Here is a 14,149-nt window from a genome sequence, read left to right as displayed (position 1 = left end):
TGCCCCCTTTAAATTTTAAAATTTCATTTAAATGCTTAGGAAAAAAATTGATTGCCCCAGTTGAAAAATATTTATTGCCCCCCCCCCCCCCCTCCCAGCAAAATCAGCTCGCAAAGTTTAATATAAAGTTTCCATTATTTCTGTTTTGTTAACATTATTATGTTGCCTTATTTAATTTGAACATTAAACCATTATTTCCATTTTTATATAATGAAAATGATTTTCTTTCTTCAAGAACAGTTTGCTTGATAGTTTTACTGAACAGAAAATTAATATATATTTATCTAATAAGTAAATATACTCAATGACAATAAAAATACAATATTTTTATTTTAGTGATTATCTGTTTATTTAATGAGTGAAAAATCTTCTTAAAAATATTTCTTTATGATTTTGTTATTTTCATCATTTTGAAGTACCATAAATTTTAAGGAAGACATTTTAAATTATAATCAATACTTTTTTAAAAAAAAATTTGTTTTATAAACTATATTCTATAATGAATTTATATAGTTGACAAAATGAATTTATTAAATAATTAATATTTAATAATAATTTTATTTATAATTATTATTTGCCCCCGGTAAATTTTTATTCTAGCTCCGCCACTGGTTACTTATGTCTGTCACAACGGCATTGGCAGAAATGTAATGTTGCATTGTAGCCAACGCACTTGCAATCAATAACTTTAAATTTTGATTTTGCACTGCATTGAGAAGCATGGCAGGATTGAACAGGTCCCGTGTAGTTGTCCATTACTCCACTAGCTTGAGCATGACATACTCGTTTAGCACCTTTCCCACCATAATGTATTTATATGAAACAAAAAGACGTTTAATTTTTAGCAGATAATCAGACTGAAGAATAGATTTTCAAATTTCTCGATTGTGTCCTAATTGTGTTTATTCCTTGTTTTGAAAATGTATAGTCTGATTCATTAGCTAAGATAATTCTTTTTGTATGGATCTATACTACATTGGTTATTCTATCTCGGTCTAATTTCTCAGATCACCTTAAGTTTGAATAATAAAATAATCATTTAAGAGAAAAAACGGATAATAAGTTTGCAGAGAAATAACTGGTAACTTATAAAGCATATCATTATATTTTTTCTTATTTGTCATTTATTGAAAAACTACTTTTCTCAAACCGGTAACAGTCAAATAATCTTATCTTCTTTGACATTTGTAAATAACCACTAGAAACTAAATTTTCTATATATTTTTGATATATTACCTTGAACATCACCTATTAAGAGTGATATGAACATACAGGAAATAATGAACGAAATAGTAGACTTCATGATTCAATATAACTGGAGAGAAAGTTGCTTGTTTTACTTGGTGAAACTTTTTGGTTATCTAATTGTTGTAACGATTTTGTTTTTGTTAAGACTCATATATGTATGCAGTACATTCTCTAAATATAACTCTTTTTTCTTGTCACCATCTAAATATAACTATCTTATATATTAAAACAGAAGTCACAACCTTGATTCATGTGTGATTTTTTTAAAAATAGACCTAATGGACCTATTCATAGAAATTCATATTATATTTTAATTCAAACTAATAATAAATATAATTTTTAAAATATTTTAATCATAGTATCTTTTGATATCTTTTCATTTTAAATATAAATATATTTATTTTAAAATTCTAACAAATCTGTTTAAAAAGATTTTTACAAGATCTTCATTTTCGAAATTATATTTAAATATTTTCACTAATTTCAAAATTAGTTTAAAATATTATTATACATTAATATATTCAGTTATATAAAATGAAAAATAAAAAAATCTATAATATTTTAGTTATTATATAATCATAATCAATCTTATATATTAAAACAGAAGTCACAACCTTGATTCATGTGTGATTTTTTTAAAAATGGACCTAATGGACCTATTCATAGAAATTCATATTATATTTTAATTCAAACTAATAATAAATATAATTTTTAAAATATTTTAATCATAGTATCTTTTGATATCTTTTCATTTTAAATATAAATATATTTATTTTAAAATTCTAACAAATCTGTTTAAAAAGATTTTTACAAGATCTTCATTTTCGAAATTATATTTAAATATTTTCACTAATTTCGAAATTAGTTTAAAATATTATTATACATTAATATATTCAGTTATATAAAATGAAAAATAAAAAAAATCTATAATATTTTAGTTATTATATAATCATAATCAATCATATTAAACTAAAATTATTATATTGAGCTAAATATAATAAAATTGTATTAAATTTATATATTTATATATTATATTTTCGTAATTATAATATTTATGTTCAAAAATAAAATCTAATATGTTGGTAAGATGGGTTAACATTATCAAACTATATAATACATGTATAAAAATTAACATGTATTTCTTTAAAGTTAATAATATAAAATCTTTGTAACTACTTTAATCATAATATATTTTCATTTTAAATATAATATATATTTATTTATTATATTTTAAAAATTCTAATAAATCTGTGTAATATTTAAACAATAACTTAATGTATTTTAAGTTATCGTTTAGAAATGAAAATAAATAAATTATATCATATTTTGTCTACTTTTATAGTCATGATCATGTTAAAATATAATTATTATACTAAAATAAATATGATAAAATTATATTCAATTGATAAATTTATAAATTTTATTTTCATAAATATAAACTATTTATTTAAAATATAATATGATGATAGAACGGCTTAAAATTAACAAACTATATAATACATGTCTAAAAATTAACATATCTTACACTTTTATATATACAATTATAAATTATCTAAAATGAATAAGCATAAAAATATTGGTAGAAAGAAATCCAGTTTTGAAATATGGGTCAGAATTTAGCATAAATTAAATACAAAATATTTTTTAAATATATTTTTTCATGAATATATTAATTTGCTTAATAACTAAATACAAATACAATAAGATAAGTATATAATAAGAAGTGGCAAATACATAAGGTTTAAACAATTAATTAATTATAACATGTAAATTATAAAATTATTGTATTTGAAATAGTTATATAAATATTTAAGTATATGATTAACATTAAAAATATATACCACTTATGTTGTAAAACAATAATTTATGTATAGAAAAGTGAAAACAAACACCCGTACGGTTGCACGGGTCAAAATCTAGTTTCTATTAAATTAGAGGGGGAAAAGCTCAACCAGTTCAACGAAAAAGAAACAAACAAAACTGGTAATTAACACCCAAAAGGTTTTTTTTAATAAAAAAATCAATAATATCTATATTTTACTGCACTAATTAAGGATTGTACTAATTAAGAATATTATTATTAGGTAACTGCCCGCACCTTGTGCAGCCCTGAAAAATTGTACATATGAAATGAAATATTTTATATATCTATGGTTTTATTAACTTTTAACAATGTTTTTTATGTTTTAGGTTTTTCAGAGTTTTTTCTTTATGATTCATGTGTTTTAAGTGTTAAAGTGTTTTCGAGGAGAAAGTAAAGCTTTTACAGAATTTTGAAAAATTTCATCTGAAAAAAGTTTTCAAGTTTTCAAACACAAAGGAGGATAGATCGATACCTTTAGAAGCTTTACGGGGATTGAGAAAAAAAAATTAAAAAATACTATCATAGAGAATTTTTCAATATAAATATGTGTAAAGACTTACAGCAAAGGCATAGTCGTCGAAAAAGAAAAGAAGCCTCCTGACAATCCCAAATTCATGAAGTGGAGGGTTAGGAGGAATATGTATGAGAACACGTAGACCCATGATATGAGAGGATTTATGATAACACCAATCACAAAGGATCTTCATATGCCTCCCGACATTGACATCTCCCACCTCCAACCTTACAAGAGCGATAATGGTTATCAAAGCCACGATATCAGAAATGTATAACAGGGAAGTTGACAAATAAGCGAACTTCCGAGACACCCCAAAATCACTCTGGAACCCAGCAGCAGCTACTTGGCCCCAAGGGTGTAAAGAAAGGAAGTAGCTGTTCAAGAGAATCACCACAATCCAAGGAACGATCAACTTCATGTAACGTCCTAGTCTTGATAAGACTCCAGTCAGAAACACTTTACATGGAAGCGGCGGAGCATTATCGGAGTAAACTGGAACAAAAGAGTAGCAACGCCGAGATACCTGCGGTGAAAACAGAAGTAGTTAGAACCCGAAGTGTTTGAAATGTTAAGCTAGATGGGCTTTCAACCTATGGCCTATGCGGGATACTTTGTGTCTAATATGAAAAAAGGTAAAAAAACACTGGAATAACCTCGCATTTCTTGTATCCTCGAAGATTCAGCCAGGTACGAAGACAATCTTGGTGGACGTACTTGATGGACCCTCGACACAAGCAGGGATACCTTAATGGGTTTCCTGGCTCCTCTGGTGATCGACAGATTCGGCATAGGTCTTCTTCTTCTTCTTCGTCAACCGGAAAAATCTCGTTGTGGCCACCGGTTTCTGTTATCTCCTGCGAAACGTCCATGATTGGAAATGATAATCTCCTCTTTTTTTCTCTCGTTTTAGTCTCTTGTGCACTAGAGCGGCAAATGCATAATGGTTGCAAACCTTAAACAAAGTTAATATATATTAGGTGACCGGTCCGCACCCTGTGCGGGCATAAGAATATGACCGGTCCGCACCTTGTGTTCCCTCTCGGCCCGCACCTCACGAGAGGGAACACAGTAACGTCAGTACGAAGAAGCAGATATTGTGTGTATGTATTATTGCAACGTCACAAAATATTTTGTGTGTTTACGAAGATACTTTCATTCAAAAAATGGAATAAAGAGTGTATAGTTTTAGAAGTAACAGATTTTATATTATCATTAATTAGAATTGTATTGTATGTATGTCGTAATTTTTTATTTTAGGTGAATAATATTATTTTTCCATAAATAATAAACAAACATTTATGTAGACATATTAAAAGAAAATATAATAAAAATTAAAATATTATCCATAAATTAAATTATGAAGTACATTTCTCGATAAAGAAAGCAAATTCAATTAGAAACCTACAAAAAATTATATCTACCAAGCTCTTCTGCATGCATGCTCTTCTGCATGCATGCAGATGAAGCAAGCATCAATAAGTTAAACAATTCTTCCATATTTGGAAAATATATATATATATATATATATATATATATATATATAACAATGACAAATTAAATGGTAGAGTATGTAAACACCTGTTTTCTACCAGCGTGAGAACACCGCCGTATTTAAAAATCATAAGGGCCTCTACAGGTCTTTCTTCTTCGCTTTCACCATCCCACTTCAGCGGCTTCAGTTGAACCTTCCTGTATATCCCTGAGAAATTTTCTCCCTGCGCCATTCCTAAAGGTTCTCTGCTGTGAGAAAATGACCTCATGAATTAAATAAAAAATGTATAATGCTCGCTTACTTATAAAATAGTATATTCAACAAAAAAATGATATAAGATAGTATTACTAAATGATACTATGTAATACTTTCCCCGGAGTATATTCAACAAAAAAAGAAGAGAAAGTACTAAAGAACCTCTTCAAGAACTGCTTTAACTTGGCGAAGCTTCTCAGCATGTTCAAGGTCTTCTGGATCACTATCACTCTCACGACCTGGTCTACATATAAAAAAAGGAAGACCATATTGTCGTTACCAGTATTCAACACATGAAAAAAATAGACCAGACATGCTTTTTGGAGACAAGACATAAAAAGTTGAGTTCAAGGTTCTAAAGATGAGGAGCCTTTGCGTCTAAACACATTTTTCTTAGCACCCAAGCAGGATCGTCGTAATACCTTAAAGTATGAGATGAGAGATTTGTGAATAATACTTTAAAGAATGAAAAGAGAATGTTTGTATTTTAAGACTTTGGGTGTCTCTTATATATATACAGTCGATTTATTTCTCATATTAATGATGCACAATATTTTGCACAATAAATAATGAAATCGTTTAAAGAAAGATATTAAATGTGTATTGTCAAAAAATGATTTGTATATGATATGATTTTAACTTGCGCAAATAATCCATATTAAAAAGGTAAGTTATTAAAAACAAACAATCTAATTAGAAACATTAAAATATTTTGTAAGCAATGTAATAAATATGATATCAACATGCGCAAGTTTACCGTTTGAATAATAAGGAAAGTTTTTAATATTTGTCTTAATTCTAAATATTGCCCAATGATAAACTAAATCGATAAAATTTAGTGATTTCAACTTGCGCAAGTAATCCATATTGTGATTAAGTGATTTGCATATATAATGATTTTAACTTGCGCAAGTAATCCATATTAGAAAGGTAAGTTATTAAAAACAAATTTTATCAATAAGTTATTTGTATATTTAATGATTTCAACTTGCGCAAGTAATTCATATTAGAAAGGTAAGTTATTAAAAACAAACAACCTAATTAGTAGGGGTGGACACTTTATCCGATATCCAATGTGGCACCCGAACCCGATCCGAAAAACCTGAACTGAAATCCGAATCGAAGTAGCAAAATACCCGAACGGGTATTGAATAAGGAGAGATTGGATACCCGAACCCGAACGGATAATACCCGAACCCGAATGGATATCCGAAGATAACCGAACATATGTATAATTAACCTTATATTTCTAGTTTACATCTCTCATTTTATATAAAATATTTATATTGATACTACACACTTTAAGTTCATATGATATACATACAATTACAGAAAAAAATGATTTGCTACTCCAAAATTAACAAAAAGTTACATCCAAATTTTTTTTTTAAAAAAACTAAATTAATGCCTTTTTAGTTTTAAAATGTTATGTCCAAATCTATTAACCATTCAATCTATTAAAAATAAAAAATTAGTTAACTGAAAGTTATATTTTTAAATATAAGAAACTTGGGAAGAAGATTTTAATTTTTTTTCTTCAAAATCTAAATATCCGAACCTGATCCGAAATAACCGAATCCGAACTAAAAATACCCGAACCCGACCCGAAGTACAGAAATACCCGAACGGGTTCTACACCTCTATACCGAAATACCCAAAAATCCAAAATACCCGACCCGAACCCGAACGGATACCCAAGCCTAAACTAAATCGATAATTATTATTCCCTAGCTATATATGGGCTTAACGAAATCGACAATAGTTTTGGGTTTGTCTACATAAGCAATTGCTTAAAATAAATGAAAAATAAAATTCAAAAAAATCGACCAATAGAATTATAACAATTTTTCTAGAAGCTCTATATTAATACCATGTCAGTAGAAATCACTAAAGTGACTTCTCTTTTAATATATAGGGGATATTTTTTTTAAAGGAAGATAATCTTTGGTATAAAGCAACTTCCCAAAATGGTGAAGTCAAAAATAGACATATCAATTAAATATATTTTTCCTAATTTAGATTTATATCTCTACATATAAGATCTTTGAAATGAATGTGAAAAGCTATTTGTAATTAACTTATTTTCAAAGATTTCTTTTTATAATAAAAAGATAAATTGGGTACTAAATATAACCATTAGCTATATATATATATATGGATATCACACAATCATAATACTAAAATTTTTATAATTTTTTTATGTATATAGTTAAAATTGCCAAGCAGGCTTACAGCTCAAGTTATCGATCACACACGATCACGAAACCAACTGATCACACACGATCAGGATAAAAGAACAAAAGAACAAAAGGCCAACAGAACAGTTAATGAAACACTTCAAACCAAGTAGTCAAAAAGGAGATGGTGGTTGGAAGATTTCTCTGTAAGTCCAATTTACTTCTGATGGTTAAGCTAATGTCAGCTATTAGTGACTGAGCAGATCTCGAAATAGCAGAGTGTAGGCGCGTGTTAAGCTCTTTCCAAACAGCGTAACAAGAGGCTTGAAAGGCCAGCTTCAAGATGAGGTTGACATTTCTGTTTCTAGTAGGGTCTTTGATCCATCTTAGACAATCCTCAAATGAAGGAGGAGTGAGCTGGGCTTTGGAGGAGAAGAAAGACCATACCTCTTTGGAGTAAACACAATCGAAGAATAGATGTTGACGGGTCTCGTCAAACTGAGAGCAAAGGAGGCAAGAAGAAGGGGCATCAATCAAGACCCCATTCTCGAAGCCTGTCACGAGTAGGTAGCCTGTTGAGAATGATCAGCCAGGTCCTGAAGGCGTGCTTTGGGATGGCACGCTGATGCCCAAGTGAGTGAAGTTCTGAAAGATGTAGTTGGAGCATCATCACCTATTTTCCATAGATAAAGATCGTCCGCTTCAGAGTTTAGAATGGGTTCCACCGGAGGTAGACAATTGTGAAGTAGGCTCAGCACCGGGTTCCTGCTTCTTGATGTATGGATCCACCAGTTTCCATTTGTTATCCCCTCTGCAACCGTTGCGTTAAAGTCCATACCCGAGTCCCGCGGACCAGTTGGTCCAGTAAGTTCAAAAAGGGGGCCAAGTCCAGTCCAGTTGTCATGCCATAAACTGGCCGTGATTCCTGAGCCTAGTTGGCAGGACACAAACCGACGAGCTAAAGGGCGCAGTTTACAGAGCTGTTTCCAGATCCAACTGCCTGAATTAGGAGAGTCTATAGTCCAGAAATTTTTACACACATATATATATATATATATACATATAATAGTTTAAAATGAATATGAAGTGTTATTTTACATAACTTAGATATGTGTTAAAAAGAATATGAAAGCAATGCGTCCAATATAACCCCAATCAATGGATAAAAGTAAAAAAAGAAACACGCCTTTGGGTGGTGTCCACAGATGCACCGTACCATCATCACCTGCAGTGAGTAGAAGGTGTCGACTGGACCTTGAAGGACCCACAATACCTGGTCTCGAACCGATTAGAAAACTAATAAGTTTTTTGAAGACCGAGGTTCTGAGCTATGGATGGAATTAAACATGTACAAACTGAACAACCTGCCCCTTTGGATCTTTGAGCTCGCTGGCTCTTGCTCCAGATGCAAGGATGTGTACTATCATATTGATAGAGTTTAGCTATATGAACTCAATAGAAACGCAATCTAAACTCAATCCCGTATGTATATCTTCAATCCGATTACAAATGATCAGAGATTCGCTTATAGATTTGAATCTGAGTAACCGCTGGCCTCACCCAGACGATTCACTCCTCAAGTCGTTAGACTCGACTCAAATCTACAAGCTACCTTCTTTCAAAGCCAACAAGCTGACTTTATACAATTTCGAATACAAAGAACTAGAAAGACTCTAATTCAAAACAAGTATCTCCTTCTTTTATTTGAATTACTCCTGCCACCTCATACTCCAACGGCTTCCTTCTCTGCCTTCTTCCTCACGTAAACTCTATCAAGCCTATCAATACCCCCTCCTTTAACACTCAGCTTGCCCTCAAGCTGATAAGAAGGAAACTGAGCTCGAAACTCCTTCACACCCACCCATGTCGCCTCTGTGGCGGGAAGTCCAGTCCATTGAACCAATATTTCTAAGTGACCCAACGGAGTATAACGACTTTCAAGAATCTTCTCTGGTTCCACTACAATGTCCTGCTCCATCGCTACAGCCAATGGTAATGGTAACACAATATGATGTTTCCCAACAACTGCTTTTAACTGTGACACGTGAAAAACGGGATGAATCTTAGAAGAAGCCGGCAATTGCAGGCGATAAGCCGCCTTACCAATCCGCTCCTCCACACGGTAAGGGCCAAAGTACTTCGCAGAAAGCTTTTGACAAACTCGCCTTGCTACTGACTGCTGTCGGTAAGGACGGAGCTTCAAATAAACCATGGTCCCTTCTTCAAACTCCACATCCCGACGATGCTTATCCGCATTATTCTTCATCAATTGTTGAGCGTGGACTAAGTGTTTCTTCACCTCCAATAGCATGGCGTCACGCTCAATCAACTGAGTCTCCAATGCTGCATTTACCGTAGATCCTTGCTCATAACGCAACAACGCCGGAGGATCTCGACCATAAACCACACGAAACGGAGTCATCTGTAACGATGTATGATATGAAGTGTTGTACCACAGCTCTGCCCACCCCAAATATTTCGACCAAGTGCGTGGATGACTCGAAGCAAAACAACGTAAGTATGTCTCTAAACAGCGGTTCAATACCTCTGTTTGGCCATCCGTCTGAGGATGAAAGGACGTGCTAAACTTGAGCTTTGTCTCAGCCAAACGAAACAATTCTTTCCAGAAGTGACTAAGAAACACCTTATCACGATCGGAAACAATTGATTTTGGAAAACCGTGGAGCCTGACTATCTCTCCAATAAAACGCTTAGCCACGTCGGAAGCTTGAAAGGGGTGTTTCAGTGTCAAAAAATGGCCATATTTGCTCAAACGGTCCACGATTACGAAGATGACATTGCTACCATTAGACATAGGTAAGCCTTCTATGAAATCCATCGAAATGTCTTCCCAAACCAAGTTAGGAATAGGTAGTGGTTGCAGAAGACCCGCCGGTGATAGCGTCGAATATTTGTGAGTTTGACAGATCTGACAAGCCGACACGTACTGTTGCACCGAGCGAAACAACCCTTCCCAATGAAACCTCAGCTGAATCCGTTTAACCGTTTTGAGAACCCCTGAATGACCACCAGCTAAACCATCGTGACACTCTGCAAGAATCAACGGAATGAAGCGTGAAGAAGACGGAATAACCAATCTACCTTTATACCAAAGTCTGTCTTCACACACAGTTAAACCAGTTTTAACCGAAAGTCCTTGCTTAATTTGTTGAATCGTCTCTTGAATAGTTTTATCAGCTTCAATCTCCTGGTACAGCTCTGTAATCTGTAACGCCATAGGAGTAGACATAGCGAATAGTGTTGTAGACGATGGTGACTCACCAGAATGGTCAATCCTCGACAGACCATCTGCTGCCGCATTCTGAACCCCCGGCTTAAAAACAATGTCAAACTCATAACCCAACAACTTGACTAACCACTTCTGATATTCCATACTAACTTCTCGTTGTTCAAGCAAGTATTTTAGGCTCCGCTGATCCGTATGAACAACAAACCGCCTTCCCAACAAGTAATGTTTCCACTTGCGTATAGCCAATACCACTGCCATAAGTTCTCTTTCGTAAATTGGTTTCAACTGTTCCCTTGCTGTAAGACCGTGACTGAAGTAGGCTATTGGTCTCTTATTCTGCATCAGTACAGCTCCTATGCCAAATCCTGAAGCATCTGTTTCCACCACAAACTTCTGAGTAAAATCCGGTAGAGCCAATACTGGTGCGTCAATCATTGTTGTCTTAAGTTTATCAAAAATTTCTTGTTTTTCTCCTGACCACGCAAATTGATCCTTCTTGAGCAACTCCGTTAATGGTCTCGCTAAGACACCATAGTTTTTTATAAAATTGCGATAGTAGCCTGTGAGTCCCAAGAACCCTCGTAGCTGTTTGATGTTCTTCGGGGTAGGCCACAGTCGCATTGCTTCTGTCTTGGCTGCATCTGTCGCTACACCTTGTTCAGAGATCACATGACCAAGATATTCGACACTGCGCTGGCCAAATACACATTTTTTTTTGTTTGCATATAATGAATGCTGCGCCAAAATGTGTAGTGCCATCTGTAAGTGTCTCACGTGATCACTGATGCTGTTGCTATAAACCAGTATGTCATCAAAAAATACCAGAATGAATTTGTTCAAATAAGGCCGAAAGATCTCGTTCATCAGGGCCTGAAACGTTGCAGGCGCATTTGTTAATCCGAACGGCATCACTAAAAATTCATAGTGACAATCATGTGTTCTGAACGCAGTTTTCTCCACATCTTCTTGCTGCATTCTAATCTGATGGTAACCTGAAGTTAGATCAAGCTTTGAAAATACCACTGCTCCGTGAAGTTGATTCAAAAGCTGGTCAATCATGGGGATCGGAAACTTATCCGCAACAGTCACTTGATTTAAAGCCCTGTAATCCACACAAAAGCGCCAAGATTTGTCTTTCTTCTTCACCAATAACACAGGACTCGAATAAGGACTGCGGCTGGCTCGAATGATCCCTTTCTTGAGCATGTCTTGAACCAGTGTAGTCATCGCTTCTTGGTGAGCTTGTGGATAGCGATAAGGACGTACACTAACCGGCGAAGTGCCTGGTTTTAGTAAGATTTGATGTTCGATGCCACGAAGCGGAGGAAGACCGTCTGGCATACAAAACACTTTCGCAAATTTTTCTAACATACAAGAAATTTCAACGGAAGTTGTCTCACAAGAGGCCGCACTAGCGTAGTGAGTGTATAACCAATGATCAACACCTTGCCTTGAAGCATCCTCTACTGGCAAGAGTGATTGAAAAGCATTGGTGGGAAGGTGGAGGTCACTTTCTCCCCGTAGTGTGACTCTCTCCTTACCCCACACGAAACTCCATTCTTGTAATTCCCAATCAATTTCACATTTGCCCAACGTTCTTAGCCATTGAACTCCCAACACCAGATCGACTCCACTCAGCTCCAATGATATGCAATTCAAGATAAAATCCAAACCTTGCATATTTACTTGCACGTTGTCACAAATGCCTAAGCCATGAACCATAATGCCTGTACCCAACAGAACTTGTAGATGTGGGTTTGTTGTCGTTTGAAGATGAGCTTTCTTCACAAGATTTGGAGAAATGAAGTTATGAGTAGCTCCACTATCAATCAGAATCACCATTGACGTACTGCCTATACGCCCCCTTACTTTCATTGTTGTAGGTGAATTCATACCTAAGAATGAGTACAGAGAGAGTTGCATCATCTGTGATTCTGTCGCGTCGTTTGTCTCACTCTTTCCCTCTTCTTGTTCCCCCAAAATTTCTACTTCAAATCCATCTATCACCGTAAAGACCTGAAGCTCTGGACTACCACATAGATGACCCTTGAACCACTTCGCTTTGCATTTAAAACAAAGTTTCAAACGCTTGCACTCTGCTAGTTCCTGAGGAGTAAGGTGTACTCGAGGTCTGTCTCCCGCAGATGCCCCAGACTTTCCTGCGTCCAGAAGTTTTGTTTTATCCACTTGGTGATAACCTCCCGTCTGATTTGACTTCGGTGCTGAGCTGTTAGTACGCGAGTAACGGTTCTCAGTCTTAGATTTATCAGCTAACATCTGACAAAACATGCTTGATTCCATCTTTACTACTGCAGCAATGTGATTCCTTAATCCTTTTGGCTCTTTCATCTTAATCACTTCCTTCATCTCTGGTTTCAACCCCGTGTAGAACCGACTGATCAAATTGGCTTCGTCTATCCCCTTGACCACATTTATCAACTCTTCGAACTCCTTGACGTAAGCCTGAACTGAATCTGTTTGCCTCAACGCAGATAATCTGTTCCTCGGTTCATCATCTTTCGATTCCGCAAAACGATCCAACATCCTTTGCTTGAACTGTAGCCAACTACTGAAAGGTTCTTCCTCATTCTCCCATGTATACCAGTTCCCTACAACTCCAGTAAGACTCAAAGCTACCAATTCCAATTTCTGATGTTCGTCATAACGAGCCGCCCTGAAATATCTCTCAACTCTCGAGATCCAACCATAAGGCATTGAACCATCAAACACAGGCAAATCAATCTTCTTCAAAAGACTTTCTCTACTAGCAAACGAATGTTGTATTCTCCGATAACCTAGCTCTTCTGTATCACGTTCGTTTCTCGGAGAATCGAAATGTACCTGACCGTTAGTGGGGCCCGATGATGCCACTGACTTTCCTTTGTCACCGACGACGTGCGATTCTAATCTGTTCAAGATTCGAATCATCGACGAAAGCTCTTTCTCGACTGAACCGATTCGCTGCGACATCTCTTCATTCGACTCCGTTAACCGTCTCCAACCACCGTGAATCACCTCCACCTTGTCTTGTAACTCCGCCACCGTACGATCGACGGTGTCGATCCGATCGTCTGCTACTTCGAGTATCGTCATCGCGAGAATCGCCGAGCTCACCGCACCAATTGATAGAGTTTAGCTATATGAACTCAATAGAAACGCAATCTAAACTCAATCCCGTATGTATATCTTCAATCCGATTACAAATGATCAGAGATTCGCTTATAGATTTGAATCTGAGTAACCGCTGGCCTCACCCAGACGATTCACTCCTCAAGTCGTTAGACTCGACTCAAATCTACAAGCTACCTTCTTTCAAAGCCAACAAGCTGACTTTATACAATTTCGA

The 14,149-nt window shown here is 34.8% G+C and overlaps 1 protein-coding gene across 1 annotated transcript; it reads right to left on the bottom strand.

Moving 5' to 3' along the window:
• Nucleotides 1-7,700: 7,700 nt before the first annotated feature.
• On the bottom strand, nucleotides 7,701-8,389 carry LOC117134417. Its single transcript, XM_033292742.1, has 2 exons — nucleotides 8,227-8,389; nucleotides 7,701-8,107 (listed from the first exon to the last, which is right to left on the bottom strand). Exons 1-2 carry the CDS (start codon nucleotides 8,387-8,389, stop codon nucleotides 7,701-7,703), a joined length of 570 nt encoding a protein of 189 aa, XP_033148633.1.
• Between the last annotated feature and the right edge of the window lie 5,760 nt (nucleotides 8,390-14,149).

Source organism: Brassica rapa, chromosome A05 (genome assembly GCF_000309985.2).
Source record: "Brassica rapa cultivar Chiifu-401-42 chromosome A05, CAAS_Brap_v3.01, whole genome shotgun sequence".
Lineage (NCBI taxonomy): Eukaryota > Viridiplantae > Streptophyta > Magnoliopsida > Brassicales > Brassicaceae > Brassica > Brassica rapa.
The sequence above is the reverse complement of the archived record's forward strand: the minus strand, read 5'-3'. Positions and strand labels throughout refer to the sequence as shown.